The 27,654-nt window shown below is 46.4% G+C and overlaps 9 protein-coding genes and 2 pseudogenes across 10 annotated transcripts; 6 read left to right on the top strand and 5 right to left on the bottom strand.

Annotated features, from left to right (window-relative positions):
* Positions 1–392: 392 nt before the first annotated feature.
* Positions 393–1,407, top strand: CNI01295 (hypothetical protein). The gene is made up of 3 exons (XM_024658730.1): positions 393–977; positions 1,030–1,131; positions 1,186–1,407. Exons 1-3 carry the CDS (start codon positions 858–860, stop codon positions 1,309–1,311), a joined length of 348 nt encoding a protein of 115 aa, XP_024514403.1. The 5' UTR covers positions 393–857; the 3' UTR covers positions 1,312–1,407.
* Positions 1,408–3,073: 1,666 nt separating this feature from the next.
* Positions 3,074–4,710, bottom strand: CNI01300 (2,4-dichlorophenoxyacetate alpha-ketoglutarate dioxygenase, putative). The gene is made up of 10 exons (XM_024657797.1): positions 4,616–4,710; positions 4,428–4,557; positions 4,222–4,355; positions 4,066–4,141; positions 3,951–4,004; positions 3,847–3,900; positions 3,644–3,781; positions 3,516–3,584; positions 3,300–3,466; positions 3,074–3,256 (listed from the first exon to the last, which is right to left on the bottom strand). Exons 2-10 carry the CDS (start codon positions 4,539–4,541, stop codon positions 3,124–3,126), a joined length of 939 nt encoding a protein of 312 aa, XP_024513477.1. The 5' UTR covers positions 4,542–4,557; positions 4,616–4,710; the 3' UTR covers positions 3,074–3,123.
* Positions 4,711–7,281: 2,571 nt separating this feature from the next.
* On the bottom strand, positions 7,282–10,019 carry CNI01310 (transporter, putative). The gene is made up of 11 exons (XM_572856.1): positions 9,485–10,019; positions 9,401–9,413; positions 9,297–9,348; positions 9,196–9,233; positions 8,976–9,140; positions 8,764–8,923; positions 8,488–8,711; positions 8,238–8,440; positions 8,059–8,189; positions 7,772–7,997; positions 7,282–7,715 (listed from the first exon to the last, which is right to left on the bottom strand). Exons 1-11 carry the CDS (start codon positions 9,758–9,760, stop codon positions 7,440–7,442), a joined length of 1,764 nt encoding a protein of 587 aa, XP_572856.1. The 5' UTR covers positions 9,761–10,019; the 3' UTR covers positions 7,282–7,439.
* Positions 10,020–10,490: 471 nt separating this feature from the next.
* Positions 10,491–13,528, top strand: CNI01320 (annotated as a pseudogene). The gene is made up of 3 exons: positions 10,491–12,231; positions 12,288–12,968; positions 13,030–13,528.
* On the bottom strand, positions 10,503–13,492 carry CNI01330 (annotated as a pseudogene).
* An 842-nt stretch (positions 13,529–14,370) lies between the features above and the next one.
* On the top strand, positions 14,371–15,875 carry CNI01340 (oxidoreductase, putative). Its single transcript, XM_572858.2, has 5 exons — positions 14,371–14,799; positions 14,878–14,910; positions 14,979–15,270; positions 15,324–15,569; positions 15,628–15,875. Exons 1-5 carry the CDS (start codon positions 14,658–14,660, stop codon positions 15,788–15,790), a joined length of 876 nt encoding a protein of 291 aa, XP_572858.2. The 5' UTR covers positions 14,371–14,657; the 3' UTR covers positions 15,791–15,875.
* Positions 15,876–16,224: 349 nt separating this feature from the next.
* Positions 16,225–19,236, top strand: CNI01350 (transporter, putative). Its single transcript, XM_572860.2, has 13 exons — positions 16,225–16,619; positions 16,692–16,743; positions 16,816–16,888; positions 16,949–17,043; positions 17,111–17,206; positions 17,267–17,300; positions 17,365–17,421; positions 17,478–17,544; positions 17,605–18,018; positions 18,109–18,329; positions 18,397–18,515; positions 18,576–18,694; positions 18,758–19,236. Exons 1-13 carry the CDS (start codon positions 16,263–16,265, stop codon positions 18,995–18,997), a joined length of 1,944 nt encoding a protein of 647 aa, XP_572860.2. The 5' UTR covers positions 16,225–16,262; the 3' UTR covers positions 18,998–19,236.
* CNI01355 (hypothetical protein) lies at positions 19,221–21,106 on the bottom strand. Its single transcript, XM_024658731.1, has 7 exons — positions 20,737–21,106; positions 20,661–20,672; positions 20,478–20,599; positions 20,027–20,405; positions 19,949–19,983; positions 19,570–19,891; positions 19,221–19,520 (listed from the first exon to the last, which is right to left on the bottom strand). Exons 1-7 carry the CDS (start codon positions 20,779–20,781, stop codon positions 19,464–19,466), a joined length of 972 nt encoding a protein of 323 aa, XP_024514404.1. The 5' UTR covers positions 20,782–21,106; the 3' UTR covers positions 19,221–19,463.
* A 212-nt stretch (positions 21,107–21,318) lies between these two features.
* Positions 21,319–23,261, top strand: CNI01360 (expressed protein). Its single transcript, XM_572784.2, has 6 exons — positions 21,319–21,441; positions 21,491–21,557; positions 21,608–21,748; positions 21,801–22,174; positions 22,226–22,293; positions 22,356–23,261. The coding sequence occupies exons 1-6, from the start codon at positions 21,368–21,370 to the stop codon at positions 23,024–23,026; spliced, it is 1,395 nt and encodes a 464-aa protein (XP_572784.1). The 5' UTR covers positions 21,319–21,367; the 3' UTR covers positions 23,027–23,261.
* Positions 23,262–23,511: 250 nt separating this feature from the next.
* Positions 23,512–25,579, top strand: CNI01370 (expressed protein). Its single transcript, XM_572979.2, has 5 exons — positions 23,512–24,153; positions 24,208–24,289; positions 24,351–24,448; positions 24,501–25,148; positions 25,199–25,579. The coding sequence occupies exons 1-5, from the start codon at positions 23,753–23,755 to the stop codon at positions 25,407–25,409; spliced, it is 1,440 nt and encodes a 479-aa protein (XP_572979.1). The 5' UTR covers positions 23,512–23,752; the 3' UTR covers positions 25,410–25,579.
* On the bottom strand, positions 25,434–27,633 carry CNI01380 (endoplasmic reticulum protein, putative). Its single transcript, XM_024657798.1, has 6 exons — positions 27,446–27,633; positions 27,117–27,368; positions 26,779–27,046; positions 26,280–26,719; positions 25,670–26,220; positions 25,434–25,609 (listed from the first exon to the last, which is right to left on the bottom strand). The coding sequence occupies exons 1-6, from the start codon at positions 27,596–27,598 to the stop codon at positions 25,561–25,563; spliced, it is 1,713 nt and encodes a 570-aa protein (XP_024513567.1). The 5' UTR covers positions 27,599–27,633; the 3' UTR covers positions 25,434–25,560.
* Between the last annotated feature and the right edge of the window lie 21 nt (positions 27,634–27,654).

Genomic DNA, 27,654 nt, shown 5'->3' on the forward strand with positions numbered 1-27,654 from the left:
GAAGGCAGGCAACCAGGAAGATCCGACATGTCCAATTCCGACGATTGGCCATCTTGTGCATCCAACTTGGATGCCATGTAGCTGCATATAGAACAGTAAGCAGGACAATTAACTCAGAAGCAAAATCAACACACCTACTCTTATCATCCGCGATGAACGACATGCGTTCAGGGAGGGACATTGAGTGTACTCCAGGTTTCATACGCATTTTAATGGCCCTTGCGAAGTTGGCAGCTGACTTGGGACAATTTTGCCGCGGCCTGGCCAATCGGGCCAACACCTCTTTCACCTCCAAAGTAGTACTTATAAACCTTAATAAAAACGCCCCTATAAGCAAGGCTATTAGCCATTTTCATTGGAAGATTGCATAGCAATCTGACCGATTGCATTTTCTCCTTTCTCACCGTCTGCAGGACTCATATTGGCCAACTGCATGCATATTTTTATATCAATCGGTAGCTACGGGGTGTCCGAGTCGGATAGTTCATTGCAAAAAAATTGTTCAGAGGGTGCATATCTACCACATATAGTGGCCTTCTTTCCATAGTTCCCAGCCCGCCGCATAGAAATGTATATAGGTCCATAGTAGCTTGGTATCGACCTGCTTTCCTCTGACTCTGGTTAGACAAGAGTTAAACGTTGGTACCAGTCCTATAAACCCATTATTCAACAGGGAGGAAATAGGAAGAGCGACTGCTAAGTCAGGGGATACCATTCCAACATGTTTCGCAGCCAGGCCCCCCAATTTTGTTGAATCCAGACAATGATGTACAGCTGACAGATGGTCTTTCTGGATCCAATATCTTGCCCCTGTATTGCTGGAGGGTCTCGTACCTTCCCTGTACTACAAACATATCATGCAGTTCTCCGACCTGGTGCGTGAATGCTTGGAGTTCGAGTATTCCAGAGATAGGCTATCCGGTCTGACGATCTTCAGACCGGATCAGGTGAATGATGATCTTTGGAAGAAGATTCTGGTGAGTAGTAGTAATTCGTATTTCATTGGTTAAGTTCCAATGCTTTTCTTAGGAGGATGTCCGCCGAAGCGCTGTTCGAACCTTCGGTGACAAAGTGGATAAGGAGACATGGAAATGGACAGGCTATGAGGAGCGTGTGCTCGTCATGGGTCTTGTGAGTGACATCCATGTATGTGTTTTGGATGACCGGTTAATCTTGTTGCTGAAGGTTGCCGACAAGCATATCGACATCTTTGGTGCTGCCCGCTGTAACAGCAAGTGGCCTATACGGTCACTGGGCATGCAGTACCTTAAAAATAAGGCCCAAACTGCTAGGAAGAAGAGAAGCTCGTGATCTTCCTCCTAGCGGATGTCTCGATTGCGTTTTTGTATATTGTACTTTAATAATTCTATTTTTTGTATTTTTATGATTCGATGCATGTAATTCGACCAACCAAACCAAGGGTTAGCTACAGGCTCATTTCAAGCTGCTTATTACTACTCGTCCCCAACAAGGTCCGGCCTTGGAGACGAGATGGAAAGCCGTAGTTTAACTAAGCGATGAGATATGTAGGATATCTCTTGACACTTGTCTGTTGGCGTATGATATGGTATAGGGCGAAAGTATATGTGCTTGGGAAGATCAGGCAATCTTATATACTAGTGAGGTAAGTTTACGTCGAAGGTGGTTCCAGGTAAGACGAGAGCGAGCAATGGGAGCTCGAGGATCTTTCGCAAAGTAACTTACGAAATATTATTGATCTTCGAGGGGAAGAAAATCAAGGTCGAGGACCGACAGAGCTCCCCTTTATATACTTCTACAGAAATCTGTTTATATTCCTCGAGGTCCACCTGGAGGTCCAATTGGAGGTCTAGTTCTTTTTTCGGAGGTCCAGCTGAACCTTCTTACCTTGAAGCGCACCTTGCCTTCCTCTGTTCCGTAACTGCCGATGATCTCTTTCTACTTCATGCAGGCGCGTGACATTTTCCACTACTGTACATCGTTTTGCATGTATAATTCGACTGTAATTACACTTCATCCTGACACCTTCTTCAGCACACCTTCGGGATACACCAGGCCTAAGAGCAAGATCCTATCTTCTCTAGATCTTTTCTAACAGCAGATCAGCAACGGGCAATGCCCCCCAACAACCTCTATCTATTTTATATTTGAAACTGGCTAAACTAATGCACTTTATTTTGTCCTTTATTAACATTTGTTCCTTGTTGTACTTGGAATTTTTTTTTGTAGTTTGTTGTACTATTAGAACATGGTACTACCTCATCGCAAGGCCCATCATCATCATATCACTCACTAATCCACCTTCAAACATCCAGAGGACATTCGTCACACTTGATAAACAAATTGCAACTCACCTCCGACAATGAGACCAGCCCTATTATTATGTGCTTCTGCAAGTCCCTGTATTGCCTTCCCAATAACTGCTAGCTTGGTTTGGTCGTCTTGTATAAGTTGAGTCGGATCCTCAGACTGGGCGCAGTTTTCTGCAGGGTTCTGACCGGATTTAATACAGAAGCGATGATCGCGTGCTTTGCTGGGTGAGTGCGGTATGACCAGTCTTGGTTACATTGCACTCACAGTGATATCCCTTCCCTAATTAAGTAAGGTAATGAAATAGGAAATAGCTACTAAAACGTTTTTGTTTGTCCTGTCCATGGTTCTGAAGGGAGCCTTATCCAAAGAATGGCAGGATACCGCCCCTTAGCGTTGTACAAGGGTGGTTTGGTCCGGTGAGTGACTCTGGCAACAGGTGCTGCGACACATTAGTGTCATTCGCTTGTCTCTGCAATTCACTTTGCCCTCATTTTGGCTTGTTAACAGCTTCTTCACAAAAGTCTCTCTTACCCGTTCGTCCTGGCAACGGCTGTATCAAGGCCTGCTCGCAATACCCAACAGAATATTTCTCGCGTCAGGGGCACGTACCGCCATCCACATATTGCTTGATTGCAGCCCTCGATTTGGTGTGTTCGATGCTGCAACTGCAGTTAACAGGGTCTCAATTCTTCCTGGGTCTTAAGTCATGGACAATATTAAGGCAGATGATATTCGGGGTGAGGAGTTATTTAATCGGCTTTGGTAGAAATCTTGGGAATATGTATACCATCACGAATTGAGATTTCATGCATCCATTACGACTTCGACGTTTCAAGGCAATCCAGAACGCCAAGTATCTCCAACCGTATTCAAACCCCAAGCATAGCTGCTTGAGTCGTGTACCGTTGTCCTTCTCATGTCTCTTTTGTACTTGCCCTCGAAGGCGCCGGGCACTGCTCGATGCCTGCGAACGTTTCAGTCTTGCCCTTTAAACTGATTGCACTCACATAACGCAGGTGTTGTCCCAGATTACAAGATCCCCGTCATTTTTCCACTCTACGGAGCAGACATATCTTGGTGAACTGCAGTGATCAAGCAAGGTCTTGATCTCTGCTTGACCGTGCTCAAGTGGGAGCGACTCGATTTTATACGCGTGATTGGCAATATACAAATTCTGAGACTGTTGTCAGTTGAGACTAGCTTTTAATAATGGAGTGGCTCACTGTGCGTCCTGAGGGCTCGTGAACCTGGACCAATTTATGTTTTCCGAAAGGATGGCTGGTAGGAAGAAACTGCACAATGGTCAGATTTCCCATGCTTTCGGACATCAAGGATGAAATTATTCCATTACCTTTTCCTGATCCAGGAGAGGTTCACCAGGATTCGCGACACGTCTGGAATGATGCTGTGAGTGCCAAAGGACCCAGTCCTTGATGGTCTCTTTGCGTTCTTCTGGAAGATCATCATAGGCGGTGCGAGTATCCGCAAACTACATTGATCATACTCAGTCAGGGATGGATACAATACTGTACAAGTTTAGGCATGACGACGCACCTCGGTGTTTCCTCCTGTCCCTGCAGGAGGCAGTTCATGAGCTAGCAATAATGACTGACGAGATATGAGTCACTAAAACAGTTAGGCAACGATTCTCTACTCACATAACCTGCTCGGCGGGGATTGAAGGACGAGTCACAGTGGAAGATTGTATTGCCCTTGACAATTTAGTGAGATTGAGCTCTCCCGTTGGCTTCATACAACAAGCACTGGACTTACTCGATTGATTATAGCTCTTTGTCCAGTGGGTTGAAAGATATTGCCTTCGGCATCGACGTTACTGACATCAAATAGCCTGTGAAGTTCCAGTCAGTCAAGCTCTGGAATCATGGCACTGCCCACAATGGATGTAGCCAGGATACGAAGCTGTCTCACTCGTCATATGCAAGCCGATTGATACGACCCAACTTGTTGTAAGGTTTCACGTCATCTAGCTCCCCAAAAAAGCTAGACATTTCAACGTGTTTCTTATCGTTCAGTCCTGTCTTTCGGAAAATCAAGACCCCATACTGTTCGGGTTAGGGTATAATTTGAATCCTTTGTCAATGGTTTTCGTAAATGACTGCGGATCTGTCACATACCTTTGCCAGGCCTTTTTTGATCTCCTCAACAACTTCGGGGGTGATATTGTCAAAGTCGACTCCCGATGCCTCGGCCACGAAAGTCGGATGAAGGGGTGTATAGTTTATGGTCATTTGCAGGTTAATTCTTCTTCTGAAAGTCGGTCGACAAATGCGCGAAGAAGGGATCGTTAGCCTGCTGCACGCACCTTGCTTTTATATGTTGCAAGTGAACATGATGTGCAATGACATTTTGCAAAAATGTTGCTTTTTATGTTAGATAAATTATCGAGATACGTTCTTCTGGATATGCATTTATGAAGAAAAATGCGAGATTTTTCTATTGCGAAATGCGACATACGAGATGATTCATCAGAAATACGAGATGCACGATCAGAAATACGAGATATGATCACAAATACGAGATGTATGATCAGAAATGCGAGATGTATGATCAGAAATGCGAGATGTATGATCACAAATACGAAATCCCATGCGTCGAAATGCGAGATACATCTTTAAGGATATGTCTTTTTCACCCTGACTTATATGTGATAAATATGATAAAGAACAGAACACATGATCATCGTTATTGCATACACCATTGAGCACCGCACGGTTAATATCGGCAGACCCCGACTGGACCCCAAATAAAAAACCTTAATTATTATTATTATCTCAATCATCAACGACTCGGCCTCCTCCGGCCCCAAGGGACCGGCCCGGTAACTTGAAAATAATTCAGTACTCGGTATTCACGTGATTCTCGGACGCACGGCAATCTCGCACATACTTTTTACGTGTCACATGTACGTATCACACTTGTATTTCACCATGAATTATCATATTTATTATTTGTATACATCTCAACAATACATTTACAGCTACACAAATCCAGGAGGCACCTGATGAGCCCCACATGCATGCACAAGTGGCAGTTGAGCTCCCATCCCGCTGCGTCTGACTCGAGCATTACGCCTATGCTTCCGTCCTAGCCTCTTCTTCTTCCTCCGCTTTCCTTACATGTCACTTCTTACTTCCCTGGCTAGCATTTCCTGGGCGGCTTTGACACTGGCCAGTTCCTTCTACAGGTGCGGGTTTCAGGCCATCAACTGCACATTGGCCTTTTTCTTAGGCATGGTTGGGAAACGCGCCGACGCCCGCTCTCGGACGGTAGGATTGTTCGCGCGAAGGATGCGGAGGTTGTGGGGGGTAAGATGGTCCCTAGTGGCAACCTGAAGGGAAGAAGTGCTCGGCGCTTGCTCCTCAATGTCCACAATGTTGTTGAAGGGTGTCTATGAATGCATAAAGAAAGAAAGAAAGAAACTATTATAGAATCTAAAAGAAAATCTACCACGCAACTCCCTCGCCACAAACGATCTCTCTCGGAATTCGTATCCTAGGCTCCCATCTTCTCGCTCATCCAACACACGACGCAGGGTCAAGAGGAAACAGGCCCAATTTTCTCCAAGCTTCTCCAATTTGGGGTGAGGTTGCCGTCTCTAGCCACGCCCTCTGGCGCCAGTCCCAAAAAAACCCTTGGCCACCCCTCTTAAGGGGGTTCCCAACCTGGTAGGCTATCCAATTGTCGATGGTATGCTACTTTAAGGGTGTTGAAGATGTCGACGTCGAGGGGTTGGAATCTGCCGCTCATTTTCGCCGGAAGGAGAATGACATGTTCCGAGCTCAATAAGCTTCAAAGAAATCAACTTTGATGTGCAATTCAGCACCGTCGAGGATGAGTAGGCGTTGATCACGACTGCCACTGGCAACCATCGGGAGGGACAGGGATCAAAGGCGTCTTATTACAAGCCATTTCAACAACACATACCTGTTGATCCAGCCTGAATCGGTGTTGATAGTAGCGAACTGGCGCACCCTGTCGTCCTCCTCCCGCACCTTGACCAGCATCCTTGCAGTCGTGCGCTTTGATATATGATGAGTGGAGGAACTGGGGCAGAGTCGATGATGCCGATGCTGTTGAAGTGGAGGGTATCCGCCCTAATACGCATCCCTATTCGGTGATAGCCCGGCGTGGTGCCTCTGTCTTTCTCTTTTGTTCTTCTTTCGTACCTTTCTATTCTCTTTTGTTCTTCGGCATTATTGCCCATATTCCTTATTGTTCTTCGGCACGATGTAGGCTCAGAGCTCTTGTACTGCCTAATATATATATAAAGATCCCTGCATCATACATCATGTATCATCAATTCTTTTCCTTGATCATACGATCGGATTCGCTCTCCTTTAGATGCAAGCCACAGGTGTGATGATGTGCTCGTCTGACGGTGGTACAGCTTGGCCATTCTTTGGATGGGTACGAGGCGCAACTCTCCCCACTCTTCGAGAGCTCGAAAGCAACTTTGTCCACGTTGAAGATAAGGTGGGGGCGTAATGGCCAGTATTGTATGCAAGCCTCTTTGACCTGCAAAAAGCGTTTAAAATAATTAGTCTCGAGAAACACTAAAAGACATGTACAATGTAGTAGTAACCACCGACACCCTTGCCCATTACAATAACGATGACATATGCACAATACAAAGTGGATCTATCTATCGACTTGAAAGAGATGATCTCGTATCCTCGGTATGCCTTGAACCAAAACAAACTCGCAATGAATCCAATAAGTCCAATAATCGTTTGATGTCTTGAAAGGATAATTAATTGACATCGCGCCGCAAGAAGGAGGTTTGTCCCCCTCAAGCGGCCCCTCCGGCCAAGAGACAAGGTACAAAGTCAGTCAGTAAGCAATCTTCTCTGAAATGTCGGCTAGCTAGGTAAGGGTCATGCTTTTGCTATTGTCTTGTTGATGTATCATTTAAACCCGCTTTTAGTCCAATAAATGAGTCAATGGATATAGAACATTATGGAAAATCAATAAATGGACGTGGGGAATCTAGCAATCTAGTTACATCCTGAAATCTGGGAGTCTCTTCAGCCCCAAAGTGCTATGTTGCCGATCGTACCAAATTACAGTCTAAGACTGTATTAACCTCTCAATGCATAGCGCATACTTGTTCGGACGGCAATAATGAATTACGCCATATGCGCACTCCCAGCGCCGCCTTTCTTGAGCAGGTTGTGGTTTCGAATGAAAGCGCCAAAGACCATCGCTAGTCCTACTGCGACGATGATCGGGATTAGCGAGTTGGTAATGCTGATAACGTATGCCTCGATCACAGCGGATTGTTGATCAGCGGGTAATGTATAAATGGCGGAGACCGACTGTCGGACCAAATTGAAGTCAACCTCAGGGGCCAGACGTTTGATTTCAGTATTGAGGTAAACTGATTGTACAGTGTTGATAATACCCTAAGTTATATGTAAGTTTGATATGTCATTGACCGGTACAAAAGCATTTGACTTACAACTCCCAGCGCGGCACCTGTCAGTTGGAAGAATGACACGACACCTGTGGCTTGAGGGAGAAGGGATGGACGGTCGTGATATTCTGCTTGAACAGCAACTAAGACATTTTGGAAGCTCAAGCCAATGCCAAACCCGGCCAGGATTTGGTAGCCAATGATTTTCGCGTTAGGGGTGTTGACGTCAATAGTGTACAGGAGCCCAAATCCAACGGCAGCAAAAGGCGGACTTTAAGGATTTTGGCTGGTCAGCAAACTCTCTTTGGGATCGCATTAGGGGGCATACTCACCCAATAAGTAGGAATGGATAATAGCGGCCGAACTTGGTAGTCAGTCCTCCGGATATCAAGATAGCAACGCAGGTAGCAAGCATGAAAGCGATGATATCAACGCCGGACTTCTCGGGAGAGTGTCCTCGACCCTAAGAACAGTCAGTCTGGAGATATCACGTAAAGTCCGGGCAACTTACAGCTTGATAAAACAACGGAAGCTGGTAGGTGCCTCCCAACATTGCAAGCATGAAGAAGAATATGGCGCCAGAGCATGCGAGGACGGTTCGGTTCTTGAGGAGAGAAAGTGGAATGAGCGCATACTTGTCGTACCGCCACTGCCACACGCCGAATGCAATAACGAGCAAGCCACCCAAAGTGAAAAGGAAAGGAATTCTCCAGTCTAGTAATATTAGCGTCAAATCCGGCTCTACAGTAATTGGTACTTACTGTTCCACGCGTATTGGTTTCCACCCCATGCAAGAGCAAGCAAAAGACATGTGATCGCACAAAAGATGAGACCCGTCCCGATCCAGTCCAAGCGTCTGAGCTTGCCGAGGACTGTGCGATCGGGAGGAGCAGTGTCGGCATGTTCTGGATCTCGGGCAGGCAGAAGGAATACGACAGCGGCAGCAGCGAAGCCCCCGAAGGGAAGATTGATGTAGAAACACCATCTGCACGGAGTGAGAAAGCCGTAACTTTTGCGAGTTAGATCAGGGCACTCACCTCCAGCTGACGTGGTCTGTGAATGCGCCTCCTAGCAAAGGACCGACTACAGACGATACGACAAAGACAAAACCAAAAGAAGCCATAAAGGCCGCTCGTTGATCGACTCGAGTGACAACGGCGATGACGGCAAGAATAGACACAAACATTCCGGAAGCGCCTGGGGATAAAAATCAGCAGGAATTCAAGAAGCGGGATCGCAAGCAACTCACCGATACCTTGGATAGCACGCCCGCCTATCAGTGTGTCCATATCTTTGGCCACACCGCAAATAAGACTGCCGAGTTCAAAGAAGAAAATTGCACCAAGTAGCATCCATTTCGCCTTGAGGATCGTAAGCACTTGTCCGACGAGAAGAATAAGACCACACTGGGTCACTAAAAGTTGTCTAGGGTAGGAAATGTCCGCTCGGTAAAATATTGACGCACGTACAGAAATATCCAGTAATGATCCAAGCCACCTGGTCGAAGCTAAGGTTGTGTCAACGATAAACGAAGGGAAATTAATAAGGGAAGAATTAGAATTGGTCTTACGCGTTAAAGTCGGACACAATAACAGGTATAGCGGTGGATACGATGGATTGATCTGTCAGGAAGTCAGGTGGGTGCCGTTCCCCCCACGTCTGATCGGAACTCACCCAGCGCAAACATCTGTACGAGGAACTTGGGTTAGTGACCTCCAACATATACCATGTGAACATGGAAGTTCACTGTGTACTTACGAAAACACAGAGCATCAAAGCAACGAAAACCAGGTAGAGTCTGGCGCCAGTCAAAACACCTGATTGCCCTTGCTCTGGTTGCTGCTGCTGCCTGCCATCCACTTCACCTTTTTCAGTGGAGGCTGTAATATCAAGTGGATTCATGTCCTTCAGATTGGCGGTCTGAGTGAGTCGTGGCGCCTGGGCGTACTCGGCAGATTCCCCCGCAAAACCGATGTCCACTTCCTCACGGAAAGTGGGATGATGGGCCATGTCCTTTTCGTTTTCTGTCGTCATGCTGTTGGATGGATCCTCAAACGGGGATTTTCAAACAAGTTACAAAGTTTCAGATGCTAATGTAAGCGTGGAGCAGATAGACGTGCGACGTCAAAAACTGCGTTGCCGGTATCGATTAGACTAGGCTGGGTGGCAAGTATCAGTAAGATTTGTGTATGTATATATGAAATAAAACCTGAGATTGATCGAAAAGGTAGGAAGGAACAGAAGTCACGATTGTGTTATTGTATTAATAAATTGCTACTTCCATCGATAAATCGGTTCCAAGAAAAGTGAAAAGAGAGAATAATAAGGACCTATAATATATGATCTAATAATAGGCTGTCACCTAATAAATAGCAGACAGTCTCGCTAAACGACGCGCAAGCGAAAAGATGTTGAAAGGAAAGGGGGAGAAATGGGAAGGTCGGTATGCCGAGGCCATGTGTGGCCGTGGGGAATGACAGTAGGAGAAACGGGAAATTGCGATGTTCCTAGGGAACTATTTCGGACACCCCCCCTATTTCTTTTGGGACACCCCCCTCCTTCTACTTTGGGTAATTTTGACAGAGCAGCCGATAGATAACACCATGGACCCTGCAGCGCATCCCTGAGGCCCTTATGCCTGTTATTTACGTAATTAGTTCAGATGATATTGTCGCGTGCGCCAGACTGCAACATTTTACAAAAGTAACGAACAACAAACGCGTTTTTTTCTCTAATAACGCGCCTCCTTTTTGCTGTCATTTAAATACTTTTCATCCTCCTAAGAAACTTATAACGTATTCGAAAACATCATGGCTTCGACTGATTTGCACTCTTCGGATCCTCTTTCTCCCCAACCCGGTATCTGCCCACCTTCTCCTATTATCCGCGTCCCAGAGGCCGAAATATACTCGGGACATCAATCAATGGCGTTTGATTTTGATGAAGGTAATCTCCATGCCATGGAAGGTTCGGATTCATCGGAAGTCTCCAATATTGCCGACGAAGAGGATAGTGAGGATGACATTATCCAGGCTCCCATTGACTCCTTCAACGACGACGAGATGATCTCTACCCCTGGGTTCGACGAGCAAGCGTACTACCAATCTAAAGATGAGTGTAAAGGCGCTGTCCAGGCTTACGCAGCCTCACAAGGCTTCGCTGCTGTTATTAGGCGGAGCAAAAGGAAGAAGCCAACGAAAACTCACAAAGAGGGCAGAGAATTGATACAATACTCGTGCATCTTTGGAGACGAGTATCGCTGCACACGAGGGGACAGTTTCAAAGATGTGCGCATTAGGACTATACAGACCGTAAAAAATGGATGCCCTTTTGCTGCTGTGGCTTGGGAGATGGCAGAGGCAGAGGTAAAAGAGCATGGTGGAGACAAATGTTGGACTTGGAAGGTCGTGAATGCCTCGCACAATCATCCGCCTGTCGCCAATATTGGAATTGCACTTCTTCGGCGTGCTTCGCGGACGCCTGAAGCCAAAGAGCTGATCAACACGTTGATCGACAGCCGGACTCCATTCCCCTCCATCATCAGTACCATGTCTCAGCGTTTCCCAACGGTAATGTTGACATCGGAAGACTTGCATCGTCTCGCCTTTCGTCGTCGTGCAGATCTCCGTGCTGGCTCCAGTGCAAGTGCTGCTTGTATTCGGCAATTAGTGAGCAATGATGAGCTCCATCGTCCGTTTGTCAACACACGCGATGAACTCATTGGTTTGGTTTACACCAAGCGAACTGCTCGCGCACTGATTCACCGATTTCCCGAAGTCCTTTTCTTCGACTGCACATACAAGACGAACCTGTACCGGATGCCCATGCTCCATATCGTCGGATCCACATCGACAGGTATGACATACACTGCAGGAGTCATCTTGATGTTGCGTGAAACCACAAACTGGTATACCCAAGCTCTCAATTCGTTCTTCGAACTTGTCGGCAAACCGGATGTCAAGGTTGTCATTACCGATCGTGACCCAGCACTCATCAACGCTCTCATGTCTGTCCTCCCCAAGGCTTACCGCTTCTCCTGCTTCTGGCATCTTCAAGAAAATGTCAAAAGCAATATAAGGCCCTGTTTCGTTGACGAAGAGAACATCGTCATGGCTGTCTCGAATTTCTGCAAAGCTTGGGTACGGTATTGTGTACATGCAAAATCGGATGAGCAGCTTGAGGAAGGTTATCGGAAGATGGAAGAACTTTATCCTGGTCAGAAATATGCTCGAGCGATCTCGTATATCCGGGGTTTGGATGAAATCAAGGAGCGCTTTGTACATGCCTATATCAACAAGCAACTTCACTTCGGACAAACCGGTAATTCACGCTTAGAAGGTCAGCACGCAACTCTTAAGAAATCAATTGACACCAAGTACGGTGATCTTCTGCTTGTCATTGGGTCTCTAAGTACGTATTTTGATCAGCAGTGGTTGAAAATTTTGAAAAGAATTGAGCTCGAGAGAACGAGGTGTGCTACACATATTCCCAGTACTTTTGTTCGGGTATGTTCCTTCCTTCTTTCTGTCCTTTTTGTAATCGTGCTGATATAATTGTTTAGTTAAAAGGCTCCATATCCCGCGCTGCAATGAAGCTTCTTGCTGAGCAGTTGACTTTGGCCAAAAGATATTTGGGTGATTACGATGAAGGTGTCGATGACTTTGAAGAATCACACCCGTGCAGTGGCTCGTTTACAAAATCCCATGGATTGCCCTGCGCCCATCGTCTCATTAGCTTCGTCCGGGAAAGAAGACACCTTGAAAAGGATCACATTCATCCTCACTGGCGTCTCGGGTCTGCCGCAAGTCTCAAAAGATACCTTGACCATATTAACAGACTTGTTGGCACCCCAGATACATCAGTCATACGGCTGGATGATGTATTTGACTTCGGTGAGGACCAAGAACTTATCCTCGATCCACCCATTTTAAGCACCAAGCGGGGAAGGAAGGCCCCTAATCCACCAGTGTTGCAGGAAGACCGGATGTCGGCACCTTCAGGAAGGTACTTGACTCAGTCAGAAAGAATTATGGGGGCTGGATTGACCCAGCGAAAAAAAGGGCGCTGTAAACACTGCCAAAGTTCCACTCACTATACCAAAGACTGTGCGCGTGTTCAAGCGTCTCGAAGGGTCGACAAAAACCAAGAAGCTGAGAATGCAGGTGAAGACAGAAGAGTTCTTGTCCCAGATAGCGATGATGAGGAAGGAAATGAGGAAGATCTTGTCGAGGTACCGAATGAAGTTGGTCCTTTCATTCAAAGATTAGCCCAACTCGATGACCTTGCGCTTACATATTTTATAGCCCAATCTTCGTCCAAAAAAGCATTCTCGGTCACAATATCCTGCCCCCTCTCAAATATATCCGTCACATGCTGTTCAAATGCAGCATCTTCCTCCTGAACCCTCGGTCCCCCAATTACCCCCTTCTTCCCAATTCTATCCACCATTATCACAATACTATCCCCCTGCTCCACAGCATTACCCAACTTCAAAATACCATGTGCCTCCTACCCAGTATATCCCTTACAACCAAGTATTATTCCACAATCATTCCGAAGCCCCAACTCCCTATCATTACCCTTCTGTTAGTGGATACAATAATCTCCAATCTCCTCAAATTTACCAATACAACTTAGAGAATAATGTGGGCAAGGATGCGAGCATTCGATCGCAGGAGGATAGTATTATAATGCAGCGAGGGAGAGATCGACATAGCTGGGAATGAAGGCGAAGGAAGAATGAATAGATGTCGAAAGAGGAATAGATGTCACAAGAAGAATAGATGTTTATAATATTAGAGGACTGAATTTACTATGCACGAAAAAGAACATTTAGTTACGTAAATAACAGGCATAAGGGCCTCAGGGATGCACTGCAGGGTCCATGGTGTTATCTATCGGCTGCTCTGTCAAAATTACCCAAAGTAGAAGGAGGGGGGGTGTCCCAAAAGAAATAGGGGGGGTGTCCGAAATAGTTCCCATGTTCCTAAAATGTAAAAAACAGGATATAACAGCATGGTGGACCACATTTTGCGGGTTCATTTTGACTCCGCCCCGACGGGCACGGGGCCGGGCACGGAGATCTTATTTATCCAAAGATCGCATCCCGAGGATCGCACAAGGATCAAGCCCCCTGTGCACGCCCCCCCACCCGGGCCGGAAGCCTAAGGTGCGGTCCCTCATTTCCTAATTAATAGACCAGGCACAACCCCATCTTCCCAATCCAACTACTCTTAGTACACTGCAGCTGTGAGGAGACTACGAGTAGTACGTGCATAGGTACGGCCAACAACTTTCAGAAAGTGAGTGGTGACGGAATTTTCACATGTGGTATCTGCGTGCGGCAAAGGGAACCAGTTTGCTGCTAGCTTTTAGGTGTGGTACTACAGGTTACATCAGGCTGGTTGGTCTACTTCGAAGTTTGTCAGCATTTATCTGCATGGGGTGAATACTCGTCGTGTAATTTAAACGTCTTCGACACGATTAATTCTCTCACCCTATGGTTGTTTAATGTAAATCCAGGAACCGCAACTTAATTTCTCTGATACTGGGCTTACTTGATCCTCACGATGTTCCGTTGCTCGTCGTCAGAAAAGCGATCGTCGAGATACTCTACTCATCGATGATAGTCGTCTTTCCAACGGACAACTGCAACTGTCTTATTACGTCTTGTTGCCTGAAGCCTCTCAATCTCTTGTGACCCGGTATTTGAGCACAGGAGATCTTCACTTCACCACTAAAGCCGAGCACTCACCGCCGGTATCGAGCGGCCCGGGTGGAGATCATTCTTAATTCATACTACATAATATGATCACACGCAAAGCGGATCCGTCCAGGCGTACTTTCACACTTATATATGTGTCTCATCCAGTGAGATCTTTTTTTTCCGCTATCTTATCATTTTCACCTCATTCTAGCTTATTCCTGTATCATGCCACGTTTGACGAACGAGAGTACAGTAAACCTTCGTACAGGTCGCAAGATGCCTCGTCTGGGGCTTGGTTCGGGGGGTCTCAGGGATCAGACAGCAGTCGACGCCGTCGAGCATGCCATGAAAGTCGGCTATCTGATGGGTGAGCCTCCTTGACTGAGAGACTGTTGTGAACATCGATGAGACAGCCAAGACTGACATATCTTTTCTTCAATTTCAGTTGACACAGCGCAGCAGTATCAGAATGAGCGGGGTAAATCTAGACATCCTTTCTCAATACTAAAGCGTTGTTTGTCTGATTCAAGAACATTGTTCCACCAGAGGTCGGTACAGGTATCGCAAAGTCCGGTATACCTCGAAGCCAAATATTTATTTGCACAAAATGGCAACCTAGACCTGATGGCTCAATTGAGAGGCCTACTCCGGAGCAGGTCTGCCAAGAAGCGCACCAATCTGTCTTGAGGTTGGATCAATCGGGTTCAGGAAAAGAATATCTCGACCTTATGCTTATCCATCACCCTAGACCGGACCCTGATGGCCGGGCCGTTCACTGGAAAGGATTGGCTCTGGCTCAGAAGGAAGGTTGGGTGAAGGATATTGGGGTATCAAACTTGTGACTTTACGTCCTATGCTCCTTTTGCTTGTTCCTGACACTCAATGCTCTAGCAACGTAAAACATCTTGAAGCACTTCCTGGACCTTTACCGGCCGTGAATCAGCTAGAACTTCACCCTTGGTGTCAGCAACGCGAAGTCGTCGATTATTGTTCTGAAAAGGGCATCGTCCTGCAGGCATTCTGTCCATTAGTCAGGATCCGAAAGGACAAGTTCGAGGATCCAGTCGTCGTCAAGGTTGCTAAGAAGCATGAGAGAGCTGAGGCTCATATCCTGCTGAGATGGAGTTTGCAGAAAGGGTGAGTGCACCAGCTTTTGGCGCAGAAGGAATCAGTCGGTCTGACAGAATTCCCAAAGATTTATTCCCATCCCCAAGGCTAGTTCGGCGGAGAGAATTGAAGCTAACAAGGATCTCTACAACTTTGAGCTAGATTCTGAGGATATGGAAGAGCTTGATGGCCTAGATCAAGGGGCTTCTGGAAGGGTGTCTGGTATCGACCCTGCACATTTGCCTGATTGATGTGCTATAAATTTCGTGGTGGTCATTGATGCAGTGTATATATTGAATCCCGTCACTGTTTCGCATGTATATTTGGTAGATCAGTGGCTTCAACTTGAAGTACATGACAGCAGCAGCATCGCAAAGAACAGTTGTGTAAAATCTGTGGTATCTGTACACTCCGCTGAATTCTACGGTACATCGCACAGTCCTAAAGCGCCACCCTTTATGTCGACGACTGAAAAGAATTTGAAGGCAAGTAATTTGACAGACTTTTGCATGGGGGTTGCTTTCTTAGTACCGCTTCAACAATGGATGAATGGATGGAAGTATTTGGGAGAAGGAAACATACAAATATAATCAATCAAATAAAATCAATTTCAACCGTCGGAGTTAACCGATACAGAAGAAGAAGCGCCGCGCCGAATCGGTTCGTCGTCACAGTAGGAGGAGGGAGCGTGAGGAAAGGCAGAGAGATAAGCAAAAGTAATGAATGACACGCCAAAAGAAGCAGTTTGTCCATCATCCTTCTCTCGCAATTCCTCATTCTGACCTTTCTACCTATCCTGTTGATACGGGACTCCTCTTTTTAGTCCTTCCCCAGTCCGTTTGTCTTCTCAGCTCCTATATTTTTTCGCTGGTCAACAATTTGACATTCACCCTTCCCCGGGACAAAGTACTGGAAACAATGACTCTCGGCGAGAGAGAACGACTCCTGCAACCGGCTCCCGCCCCTCCTGGGACCACGCTCTATAGCGAACCAAACCATTCTGAAGATATCGAGACTACCGATGAACATAAATTGAGCTACAACAGGGTAGGGTTGAACGCCCGTCGATTTTGGATCTTGGTTGGTCATACTGCTTGTGTTCTTGTATGAGAATAATGGCTAGCGAAAAGCTTACAATGATCATCACGTTAGTGTGCTTCGATGTGGATAGCCTCTTTCCTGAACGCCTTCGACGGTACCGTAGGTGAGTGTGAACATTTTCCGCCACATCCGTTGTTTTGCAAAGGTAGTTAGTTGGCTGAGTGATATGATGCAGTCGCTACTTTGCTGGGACCCATATCTTCATCGTTCAAAGCGACCAACTTGGCATCATGGCTCGGTACATCATAGTGAGTCGTATCTAAGCAAGAAGGGACGGCGTATGCTTATATTCCACGCCGCCTTCGTAGTATGCTCTCAGTCTGCTGCTTCACTCCCATTTACGGACGATTGTGTAACATTATTGGTCGTCAGGGTTCAATGCTGCTTGCGCTTGCAATCTTCAGTAGGCATTCAATGACCCGCTAATAGCTTTTTGAGGTATCAAGCTGATTGCAACTGTCACTGCGTAGCAACTGGTAATCTTCTGTGCGCGTTTGCTCCTTCTATGGAGGCTTTGATTGCTGCTCGTGCACTAGCCGGTATGGGTGGAGGTGGTCTCAGTATAAGTGGGTTTTCCGGGACGAAAATGGCTCCCCGAAGTGGAATGAAGCTGACCATTGGAATAGTTGGAAGTACCATCATGAGCGACATCGTCCCTATGTGAGCATCGCGTTTTCGGTAACTCTATCCTGTGAGGGCCAATTCGTTAACTCCATGTATGCAGCACCCATCGAGGTATCTTCCAAGGTCTTGCCAATCTTGCCTTCGGTAGCGGAATGGGGTAAGCTGCTCAGTTGTCATGAAATGCGATTCTCTGTGTGACACTGTGATTTGTAGTCTCGGCGCTCCCATCGGCGCTCTCATCAACGATTGTCTCAATTGGCGATGGGCTTTTTGGGTTCAGGTACGTTTTTTCAACATATTTCTCACGCAAAAATTCTAAGTTTACATTATCCGTCCTTAGATTCCTGTTCTCCTCTTTGCCAGCTATCTTGTCCATTCCAATGTTCGATATGATGTCCCATCACGCCCCAGCTCAGGTGCCGCTACACCTAACCCTGCGGCTGTTAAGCAAACCGCTATGCAGCTTTTCAAGCGGATCGACTTTCTGGGATGTTTCCTACTTGCCGGATGGGTAGGCGCCGCTCTGATCGCCATCTCGCTCAATATTAACTCTACTGCAACAAATGCGTACAACTGGTCTGATCCGATCATGATCGGCCTATTCGCCACCAGTGCTGTCTTATTCGTCCTCTTCCTATTTGTAGAACTCAAATGGGCAGCCGAGCCCGTCATGCCTTTTGAGCTACTGGTCAGTCGAACTCCGGTTGCGGTTGCTATCAATAACTTTGTGTTGTCTGTGGCCAACTTTGCTATTGTAAGTACTTCCGCCTTCGTCCCCTGACTATGTCAGTCCTCCATTCCTGCGCGGTAATGATACCATTGACTAATAGTCTCTCTCGAACAGCTATATAGTGTCCCTCTCTACTTTACAACTGTACGACAAATGTCCGCTTCCAACGCCGGCGCTCATCTTATTCCAAACTCGTTCGTCGGCGTGATTGGCTCTCTCGGCGCTGGACTCATTGTTCGACGAACTCATAAATATTACTGGCTCAACACTTTTTGTGCATGCTTTGGAGTGATTGGTTGCTTCTTGATCTCCACTTGGAGACTTGGTACATCTGAGTGAGTTCTTTGGATCATGGTCAACGTTTAACACGCGAAGAAGCTGATCACAAGTGCCACATCTCAGGTGGATGCTCTGGACGAACATGTCATTCACCAGTTTTGCCATGGGGGCTGTTACCACCTTGACCATCGTCGCTCTTATTGCAGATGTCGGGCCTGAGCATGTCGCCATTGCTACCAGTTGTGAGCATTTATGGCTACGAAAAGTATTTCCTGCCTTTGATCTGACCTACTTTCTCTCAGTGTCCTATGTGTTCCGTACCATCGGCCAAGTCTTGGGTGTAGCCTTGTCTGGAGCTTTGACTCAGGCAGTTCTGACCTGGGAACTGGAAAAGAGGATACGAGGTCCTAATGCAGAAGAGGTGAGTTGCACACCAAAGAGATCGAGCTTTTTTCTGACATCTAGGACAACGATTGTTCCACAGATCATTGCGTCGATCCGAGAATCGTCTGCTTCTATTCGCTATCTCCCAGAGCCTCTCAAGTCCATCGCGATTGCATCTTATCAGAAAGGTCTACACGCTGTCTTCATTTGTACCGTAGTCCTGAGTGTGATCACTCTCTTATCAGGCTTAGGAATCAGAGAACTTGATATGAAGCAGATCATGTCCGGAGGAAAACAGGCAAAGCAGGTACAGAACGAGAGCGAAGAGGAGGAGGCTTAAGGTCGTCGAGAAATATATCGAGAACATATACCTGCTAAGGGAAGAGTACTTTGTAAAGCGGAGGCGGCCTCGTCATTATACGTGTGGTGTGGGAGTGTGACACAATCAATTGTATCTTAAAATAGAACATCTAGCATAGAACATCTAGCTAATTGTTATAGATTCATATCTAGCCATCATCTTGGACTTGTCATATGTGATGCTTACTCATTGGATGCTTTGTCTGTGATGTTGCATAATTGAATGATGAAACATTATTTTACAAAACCACCATCCAAAATTTTTTACCAACCTCAACTACCCAATTCAGCTAGATCTGAGCTCAGCCATCGTGTGGAGACATCTCGTATAAATATAATTAACAGGGGCAGCAAAATATAGGCTATGGCTGATGATAATGTAATTGAAGTTGGAGAGGGTAATGGAACCTCACTGCATTGTGCTGCCAGATTAGATTAGATTACCTCTACTTGGTAATGGTTCTAGATCTTGTAAGGCATCTCGCATACCATGTATCAGCATTCTAAAGCATGTGAGCGTGGGAGTTTTTTTAATATGATGATCAAGCGCACATGATGATGATCTGCTGACTTCTTTGTCACAAGCATAGAAAGCATAAAGACAGTTGCCCATAGATAGAAAGTAGGCACGAAGTGTAAGATAAGGCCAGTTGCTGAAGCAATACCAGGTACGTTGATGCCCTCTATGGCTGAAATCAAGATTCTCCACAGCCAGATAGCCATTAAATTATGCCAGACAGTCATTTGTTTGTAATATTTGACAGAGCTGGCTTCCTTTGTTTTCAAAGGCTGTCCAAGTGCATTGACTGTGGACAAGCCAACAAAAGCCCAGGCAATGAAGAAGGCAGCTTGGGCCGCCAGATAACCAGCCCAGCTACAATACCATCACCCTCTTGGTCGGATTGTTCAAAGTTGTCCTAATCAGACTTACAACATCAATGCCACAGTGACAGATGCAAGCATGGCCTGCTCAAATTAGCCTAATTGGATCTGCAACGATAACACTCACCGTGATTTGACCATCATGATCAGGTAAGATGGGGGCGAATAGAGTTCCTATGCTTGTGGAGAGCGTGGCGAAGAGAGTGTCACATAGTGAAGCTGCCAGAGTCTGTTCAGGAGCATCCTTCCATGGGACAATAAATAGGACAAATGGTAAGAAAAAATCCCACAATGCTCCAAAATGGTAACGGGTATCAAAGATAAAGCCTGGGACAAGTTGTAAAGTAGACGTTACCACGTAAACTGTAAGAATAGACTTGACCTTGGCTGCACTTTGACTGCTGGCGAAACCCTTTCGCAGCTGCTTGATTCCTGAGCTATACAGGAATGTGAATTGCAGAAAAGAAGCCAATAAAGTTAAAGGCCACCGAAATATGGGTACAATGCTATCAAAAGGGGAGTCAGTACAGCATGTTGGGCTGTTAATATCGGATGGAAGAGCACAACGTGTGACCCACACTTGCAGTATTCCAATACTTATTATACTGAACAAAACTTTGCTGGCTTTGTTACGAACTGCCACATTTGGAAATAACGTTTTCTCTACAAACTCATAGAATATAGGATTGTGGTGCTGTATCTAATTAATTGAGTGCGCAATGTCAGTTAGGAGTACCTTTTTAGCTTCTTAATTGACTTGCAAATTTGTTTATCTGTCTTTCCTTGGTTGATGGGTCAACATGGCTCCATATGGGACTGCTTGGGACTGTGTACTTACTCCTCCAAAAGATTCAGTAATGGAGTCATAGGCTTTCTCAACATTTTGACCCAATGTTGCAGTTGCTTTTTTGGGCTTCGTGCTCCTGTTATCGGGCGCAGTTTCAGCGACCTTCTTTGATGATTTACCTTTGTGACTGGAACTCTGGGTGGCCTTGCTTGTTGTATCACTGCTCGTCATGGTGAATTGAGGGTAATTATGTGCCTGTAAGTCTGGTGAAGTGACACAATGTGAGTGTATTGACGGGCGCGATGTCTTTCTTTATCTCAATTTGCGGTTTCGTTGAGAATTGATGGATGCAATAGGACATGAAGTTACTGGGTTAGCATTTACACACATACAGACTGCCAAACAAAGACAAAGGATCAGGTTGCCAAAAAGGAGGAACAGCAATAACAATTACAAAAAGCTTGCTGATCGATGATTATTATTCACGGACTGAGGGCATCAAACGTTATTACGACGCGTCGCGTCGCTCTGTCAAACCTAAATGATAATTACGTCATTCTTCATTCAGCAGCTGTCGGCCCGGTACAAATAGTGGTCGGTCGGTTGAACGCGTATCTGCACCCTTCAGCGTCGCGGCCTTTTAACCTTTTCGCTATATTCTCAGTATCTGCAGAAATAAGAATGGCTATTGCCTTTCCTCAGCCCTTCATGCACCCCAAGACACTGCCTGTTGGTCTCGTTACTGAAGCTGCCAAGTAAGCTTCTTCCGATCAACGGTAATCTGTCCAGCTGACATATCAGAAGGGACACAATTTTCAGGGATAAGACCTCGGAAGACCCCCATACGCCTTTACCGCTGGATCAGGATAGCGTAGGCTGTCACATTCCAATCCTTCACGACGTAGCTAACTCTACGATCAGTACTTTCAATTTTCGGCCGCCGCCAGTAACTTGAAGAATGTATCTTACACGATTTCTGGTGGAGACGAGGGTGCTGAATCTCGAGGCGATGAGCTCAACGGTGGTGTTTGGACATCAGAAGAAGAAGAATTCATCAAGCTTGTGAGTATCTACCAGCGAATATGGTGGGCAACAAAAAGTTGATAATGTCAAGGTAATGTCGCGACCAGCAAGGGATTTTTCGGTTCCCTTCCCTCCGGATGCTCTTCCTCCATCCGCTGTCATTGATGAAATAACCGATTACATTGCTATACCCGGAATAGCTGCACATGCCTCTGTTGACGGACAAACTGCCACGCATGGTGATAATCAGCTGCAGCTTTGGCCCCATACATGGCAAGAAACTAGGATTAAAGTCCTCCAAATAGCATTAGAGCAAAGCAGGTTTGGACGCGATGTAAAGGAACGAAAGCTCCCTCGCGAAATAAGGAATCATCGCCCAGGTCTAAGAAGGATGGACAGTATGGATTTCCTTGATCAGGAGAAAACAGAAGGAGTTTCAGAGGACCATCTAGGTCGTGCTCTCAGGTAGGTCCGTGATAAGGTGAGGTCTCAACAAGGTATTGAGAGCGCTGTTAGGCTTTCTTCATCTCTGCAATCCAGCGCCCAGGACGAGAAAACGAACATAATGTTTCAACAACCTATCGGTAAGCCATCATAATCTCATTATTTTGGCTTTAAGCCCTTGCTTAATGACAACTTAATTTAGCCATCGAATCACTCCGACCACAATCGCATTCAGTCACATCATCTGAACCTTTAATTCCAGCAAATCCAGTCTCACGAGCATTTAGGAGGTGTAATTCAAAATCTTCTCGACCATCTAGTCTTCTCCAAAGGGGTCGGAGCTTCACTGCGGCAGATCTCCAGATGGAAGATGAAAATCTGGAGGAAGACGATAGGGGAACAACATTTCTCACAGCAAGGGGCGAACAAGCATCATCCTCTACACGAGCAATCGGAACTCACCAATATGAAAAGAAAATCAACCTGATACAGCCTATGACATCCATAACTTCCCAAAGTACTTCCGAAACATCGTCGAAGCCTCCAGCCAGGCTAATCAGATCAAATTCGTCCTATTCTGTGGCGAACGCTGCTCCATATTCCTCGCAGAAGATGTTCCTTTCGACACCTCAGCCCTCCACGGCCCAATCATCTATAATGCCACTTAGCCTTCAACCCTCAATGAAACTTTCAGTATCAAAGTCGAGAAGAACTAATAATGGGCGTGACTTTAACCAGCCGGCTTTTAAGAAAGCAAAACGAAGAGACGGAAATGAATATCAGGTCAAGCCTGGTGGGATTCCAATTCAACATTCTTTGTTGCAAGGTGGTTTGCAGAGCCCCTTTGAGGAGAAGAAGGGGCTGGATCTTTGATACTCTTGTATTCACATGACGCCAGCCCTACCAATATATGGTAATATTCAAAACCTGAGAATATCGGTATCTACACGGACAGACACCTCATCACAGCTTACATTGGAAGCCAGAAAGACCTGGTGAAGTAGCGTAATGTAGAGCAGTTGCAACAGGGATAGTAGTTAGTACAAGTGACAAAGTCGCAGACAATGGAGTAATGTGACGTATGCCACTCAAGAATGACCTTATGACACTATTTAGACTTCGTTATGGAAGCCTTCTGGCATTCTGCTTGACTGTCATGGGACTCGGCAATAAAATGATAGTACTCGTACTGTACAACCTCCAAGGCCGTGTATATATTGATGCTTCGTTCTTTACTAATAATTAAAGTCATGATATCGGAGTTCACCGACCGATGACTGCAGGATGTGTCGCGTCGCGTCCGCAATAAAGCGGCATTCCGCGGTTTCACTATCGATGAGATGATTGACAAGAAATAGTGGATGCAAGAACGATTTCTCTTTTGTTCTAGTTCTTCGTTTATCTTCCCAATCCATCTTTACTCAGGTGTCAACGTTATTTGATCCTAAATATTCACTGGCCTTACGTTCTGGTCCATTTTTATCGATTGGCCGGCAACCCGCCTCTAGTCAGAAACATCATTCAGTAGGCATCGCAGTCAAGAGGTTAAGAAGCCTCCCTACGAACGACATCCATCTGGCCTCCGCATTTGTCTTCACCATGTCTTCAGCCACAGACCGGATCCCGGCCTTGATTGCCCATTATCTCGCCACCCATTATCCGACGGCGCTGGACCCATTTCTCCAAGCTGCACAGATTGCTGCTCCCGACTTTTCCCATCCCCCGAACCCAGACCTTCGCACTGTCGTAGAAGACTGGTCATCTCAGCAGTTAGCCACCAGTTTGGCAATGGCTACGATTGATGAGAGCGATATTGATGCGCCCGCGCGCGATGGAACTTGGAAAGGATGGAAATTGAAGGACATGATGAAAGCTAAACTTAGTGCAGGAGTGGGCTTGAGAAGTACGGACAGAGGATTTCATGGTGTGTCCGCAGCCAATTTGTTGACAGTGGCGGCCGTGAATGTTCCAAGCAGAGAATTTGATACATCCTCCGCTATGTAAGCCTTCCGGACAGCATGCGTAACCGAAATTTAAAACTGAATATCAAACAGTTACAGAACGTCCTGTTCATTGGACATTGTCACTACTTCGGTAGATAAAACGTTAAAGATAATAGATTACAGCTCTGGAGAAGTGTGTATGACCTTCTGGCTGTTCTGTATTATATGATTGGCTCATCCACCAACTTATGTAGGTGAATAAAGTTCTGCAACCACACCGCGCTGCCATCTTGACTTTCGCTTTCCACCCTCAAAACCAGCGGTATCTTCTGACAGGCTCTATGGATGGCACGTAAGTGTTCAAAGACGCCTAGACCAATGTTAAACTGAAAGTCGCAATATAGAACTGTACTCACGGATATTTTGACTTGCAAAACCCTTCAAACGTTCTCGTCAACCAAATTCGTTGTGCGCGTCCTGTTTTCCTCCGACGGACACTTTATGGCGACCGCGTCTTATGATCATCATATAGTCGTTTATGCTGCGACGTCATCAGCGCTTCCCCCGCCCACCCACGAGGATGACATTCCTTTAGATGACACCGATCATTGGTCGTTAGCATGTGAACCTGATTTGCAGTACACGGAAGTTCATCGGATACAAGTTGACGCCAATCCCGAAGCAATTCTTTTCCACCCGGATTCAACCTGGTTAATGTATACAACAAGATCTTCTTATCAGCTCTATTATGTCCGTTTACCTTCCGAATCATGTCCGCCCGACGATGAGTGGCAGATCAAAACCAAAAGTTTCAATCCTCACCCGATGGACACCCACGTGAGCTTTTCTGTGCTCAACATGGCTCTCCATCCCTCTGGCCGTATGGTCGCTTGCCAGACAGGAGATCACAAGGGAGGCGCTGGAGAAAGAATCCTGTTGTATGGTGTTGAACCAGAGGAAACTGAAAGGCTGGGATGTTTGTGGACTGGGTCCGGTGGAGATGACTATGTTTTGCCTAGAATGGCATGGGTACCAGACGGCTCTGGTATAGTGTACGTCATGAAGCAGGGTACGATTTCTTTGGGCACTGACACAGATGTAGGACAACAACGCACAACGGTTTCCTTAATTTAATCGCCTTGAACGGGGAGATTAGATCTAGCGTCAAGGTTCATGGTACTTCAAATTCTGGGAAAGCAGTAAGCGAAGTTGTCAGAGATTGCTGCATCATCCCCGGGGAAGCTGGAGGATGGGAAGTTATTAGCATTGGTTACGATCGCAGCATTCGCATTAGTGTGATTGATGGGTACTAAGTTAAACCGTTGTTATGTTGTACCGATTACAGTGAAGGTATACATCTAGTTCCAGCTACAGGTGTAAATGGTGTGGGAGATATGATAATCAGACGTCCAGGATAAAACTGCGAACGCATCGCGCACATAATGATTCAGGACAATTTATATTTCAGGTGATAGCGGTCGAGCCCAGGTCGAGTTTGGGTATCTCAATCATGCTATATCATGCTGAAGTCAGTTGAAATTCTTGACTCTTGCTTTTCAATGGCTGGCCGTACCTCATTCCCTCTTCTTGCATGTCCTGGACCAGCTCGAGCATTCCAGAATCAGGCGCAGCGCACATTCGTGGGGATTTGTGAGATCTAAGGCTTTCCAATGTTCTTTGCCTAGTCAGTCGACATTGATCTGTGATTTTCTTCGGTTGCTTCAAGGACTCTTTTGAAGCCGCTGCCGGACTACATATATCAGTAGTTAAGAGTTCTCGCAGCCATTTATCCAAGTCTTCGTACACCTGTGAGGCCTCTCTCGCCATCCATGGAAAGATCACAAAGTCATGTACCGCATCTGGGCTCGCGAACAGTCTGTCTGGAACAAGGACTTTGTCGGCAGCTCGACGAGCCAGCTGTATTCGCGAGTATAACGTTTCCGTCGATTTCGCAAGCCGCTCTGCTCCGCCATAAACAATGTAGGTTGGTGGGAAATTGTTGAATAGACTTGTGGCCGATAAGGTGGAAGACGCGGGTGAAAGATATGGCGAGGAATATAGAATGGATAGGGGAAGAGCACGAAGAAGCAGTGAGCAAGCAAATGGCCCAAAAGTGTCGTCAATCTATGGACCACACCGTTTTAGCCAAAATGGTCCACTTTTTTCAGGAAAAGCAAACTTACAGTGTCCGAGTCTGCGTTGTACTTGTATTCGTCCGCACCCCACGCGTTGGTGAATCCCAAATCGCCCCATGGACTCATGAGAACGATGCCCCTAGGCATACTGAGGCCTACATGATCGCCTTCATCCCTCAACCACCGAGTCAACGCCATCGCAAGGTGCCCGCCAGCTGAATCGCCACCAATAACGATATCCTGCTCTGGTATTCCCTCTATCTTTACGAGATAATGATAAGCGGAGATCGCATCGAGTAGAGGTAATGGCCAAGGTCCGACTGGTGCTAGCCGATAGTCTACCGACAGGATATGATGGACGGGCGAGTAACTGACAAGAGCTTTGCAGATGGAGGAAGTCAAGTCTGTTTCGGCTGCTGTGCCGCAAAGATATCCGCCGCCATGGAAATGGAGAATAACCGGGCCGCCATCTTGGCGAGGTTTAGGTTCTGTTGTTGGTATTGTCAGTGTATCAAGCTTCCTTTTTTTGTGTCCTGATAGAGCTCACTCTCGTCTGGTGCGCCCTTTTCCCCGGTGAACCAAAAAGCCTTGACAGGTTCAAATCCGTATTCTTTAGACAGTTCCTTCTCGTCTCGACTATTCCAAGCGCCCCACGCGCCTGTAGCTGCCCTGTTGGCTCTATAGATGAAATGAGGGTCCCAAGACCCTCGTGATTGGTGCAACAGCTCTAGCATTTCCTTTGGGTGCCCCTGAAGGAGATGTAATGGGGCAGGGGGGACTGTCATTGGGTGGGAGTGCGATAATCGCATCGGATCCTTCGGATGGGCTGAGTGTTAAACTCTGATTCTTTGGCGACGACGTTTGATAAGAAATCAAAGCACGTACCAAATCCAGATTCAAGTCTCTACCAAGATAATCTATTTCGCATCTAGCCACAACGCCGCATAGTCTTCGGCTCCAGCGCACGCGTAAACAACGTTGTAAAGTCCATGACCGCCGGGGACGATTGGAGCGCGGAAGGTAAAGCAAAGACCAAAGCGGTAGGAGAGTGAGCAAGGTGGTGAGTACGAATATCACAAGGTAGATTCGCCGTAGTACCGGATGACGATATAGCAAGCTACGTGGTGCATTGGCGAGCTGGTAATGAAATCAGCGTTTTCCGTGAATAATGAAATGACTGTTTTGAAAGAAACCGAGAAAAGAAAAAAACGCACACAGAGAGCTTGAACCGCTTCCGGCGTCACCTCGCCCCAGTCCTTCTTCTCGTTTTGAGTTGATTTCTTTGGATTCGTTCGCGCCATGTTTGTGTGAAGAGGCGAGGGCAGGGCTGTTTGCAGGCAAGACGGAAGACTATTTCTGAAGCGCATGCTGTTTTGTTGTCAATGAAGTCTTCGACAAAGGAGATGATCAGCCGGAGCAAAAC

This window comes from Cryptococcus neoformans, assembly GCF_000091045.1.
Source record: "Cryptococcus neoformans var. neoformans JEC21 chromosome 9 sequence".
NCBI lineage: Eukaryota > Fungi > Basidiomycota > Tremellomycetes > Tremellales > Cryptococcaceae > Cryptococcus > Cryptococcus deneoformans.

Excerpts from the sequence above, each read along its gene's own strand:
- CNI01295 (XM_024658730.1), top strand. The coding sequence starts at position 858 with ATGCAGTTCTCCGACCTGGTGCGTGAATGCTTGGAGTTCGAGTATTCC. Across the intron at positions 978-1,029 it reads ATCTTTGGAAGAAGATTCTG|GAGGATGTCCGCCGAAGCGC; the intron begins GTGAGTAGTAGT and ends TGCTTTTCTTAG. Across the intron at positions 1,132-1,185 it reads GTGTGCTCGTCATGGGTCTT|GTTGCCGACAAGCATATCGA; the intron begins GTGAGTGACATC and ends TTGTTGCTGAAG.
- CNI01300 (XM_024657797.1), bottom strand. The coding sequence starts at position 4,541 with ATGACCATAAACTATACACCCCTTCATCCGACTTTCGTGGCCGAGGCA. Across the intron at positions 3,782-3,846 it reads GGACAGGAGGAAACACCGAG|TTTGCGGATACTCGCACCGC; the intron begins GTGCGTCGTCAT and ends TGATCAATGTAG. Across the intron at positions 3,257-3,299 it reads TGGGACAACACCTGCGTTAT|GCATCGAGCAGTGCCCGGCG; the intron begins GTGAGTGCAATC and ends AAACGTTCGCAG.
- CNI01310 (XM_572856.1), bottom strand. The coding sequence starts at position 9,760 with ATGACGACAGAAAACGAAAAGGACATGGCCCATCATCCCACTTTCCGT. Across the intron at positions 8,712-8,763 it reads ACAGACCACGTCAGCTGGAG|ATGGTGTTTCTACATCAATC; the intron begins GTGAGTGCCCTG and ends CACTCCGTGCAG. Across the intron at positions 8,190-8,237 it reads TTCCGTTGTTTTATCAAGCT|GGTCGAGGACACTCTCCCGA; the intron begins GTAAGTTGCCCG and ends GACTGTTCTTAG.
- CNI01340 (XM_572858.2), top strand. The coding sequence starts at position 14,658 with ATGCCACGTTTGACGAACGAGAGTACAGTAAACCTTCGTACAGGTCGC. Across the intron at positions 14,911-14,978 it reads GCAGTATCAGAATGAGCGGG|AGGTCGGTACAGGTATCGCA; the intron begins GTAAATCTAGAC and ends TTGTTCCACCAG. Across the intron at positions 15,271-15,323 it reads GATATTGGGGTATCAAACTT|CAACGTAAAACATCTTGAAG; the intron begins GTGACTTTACGT and ends TCAATGCTCTAG.
- CNI01350 (XM_572860.2), top strand. The coding sequence starts at position 16,263 with ATGACACGCCAAAAGAAGCAGTTTGTCCATCATCCTTCTCTCGCAATT. Across the intron at positions 16,744-16,815 it reads CGCCTTCGACGGTACCGTAG|TCGCTACTTTGCTGGGACCC; the intron begins GTGAGTGTGAAC and ends GATATGATGCAG. Across the intron at positions 16,889-16,948 it reads TCATGGCTCGGTACATCATA|TATGCTCTCAGTCTGCTGCT; the intron begins GTGAGTCGTATC and ends CCGCCTTCGTAG.
- CNI01355 (XM_024658731.1), bottom strand. The coding sequence starts at position 20,781 with ATGTTGAGAAAGCCTATGACTCCATTACTGAATCTTTTGGAGGAG. Across the intron at positions 20,406-20,477 it reads AGTATTGGAATACTGCAAGT|CATTGTACCCATATTTCGGT; the intron begins GTGGGTCACACG and ends CCCTTTTGATAG. Across the intron at positions 19,984-20,026 it reads ATCATGATGGTCAAATCACG|GCCATGCTTGCATCTGTCAC; the intron begins GTGAGTGTTATC and ends TAATTTGAGCAG.
- CNI01360 (XM_572784.2), top strand. The coding sequence starts at position 21,368 with ATGGCTATTGCCTTTCCTCAGCCCTTCATGCACCCCAAGACACTGCCT. Across the intron at positions 22,175-22,225 it reads CATCTAGGTCGTGCTCTCAG|GCTTTCTTCATCTCTGCAAT; the intron begins GTAGGTCCGTGA and ends GAGCGCTGTTAG. Across the intron at positions 22,294-22,355 it reads AATGTTTCAACAACCTATCG|CCATCGAATCACTCCGACCA; the intron begins GTAAGCCATCAT and ends AACTTAATTTAG.
- CNI01370 (XM_572979.2), top strand. The coding sequence starts at position 23,753 with ATGTCTTCAGCCACAGACCGGATCCCGGCCTTGATTGCCCATTATCTC. Across the intron at positions 24,290-24,350 it reads TAGATTACAGCTCTGGAGAA|GTGAATAAAGTTCTGCAACC; the intron begins GTGTGTATGACC and ends CAACTTATGTAG. Across the intron at positions 24,449-24,500 it reads ACAGGCTCTATGGATGGCAC|AACTGTACTCACGGATATTT; the intron begins GTAAGTGTTCAA and ends GTCGCAATATAG.
- CNI01380 (XM_024657798.1), bottom strand. The coding sequence starts at position 27,598 with ATGCGCTTCAGAAATAGTCTTCCGTCTTGCCTGCAAACAGCCCTGCCC. Across the intron at positions 27,047-27,116 it reads GAGACTTGAATCTGGATTTG|GATCCGATGCGATTATCGCA; the intron begins GTACGTGCTTTG and ends GCCCATCCGAAG. Across the intron at positions 26,221-26,279 it reads ACAACGCAGACTCGGACACT|ATTGACGACACTTTTGGGCC; the intron begins GTAAGTTTGCTT and ends TGTGGTCCATAG.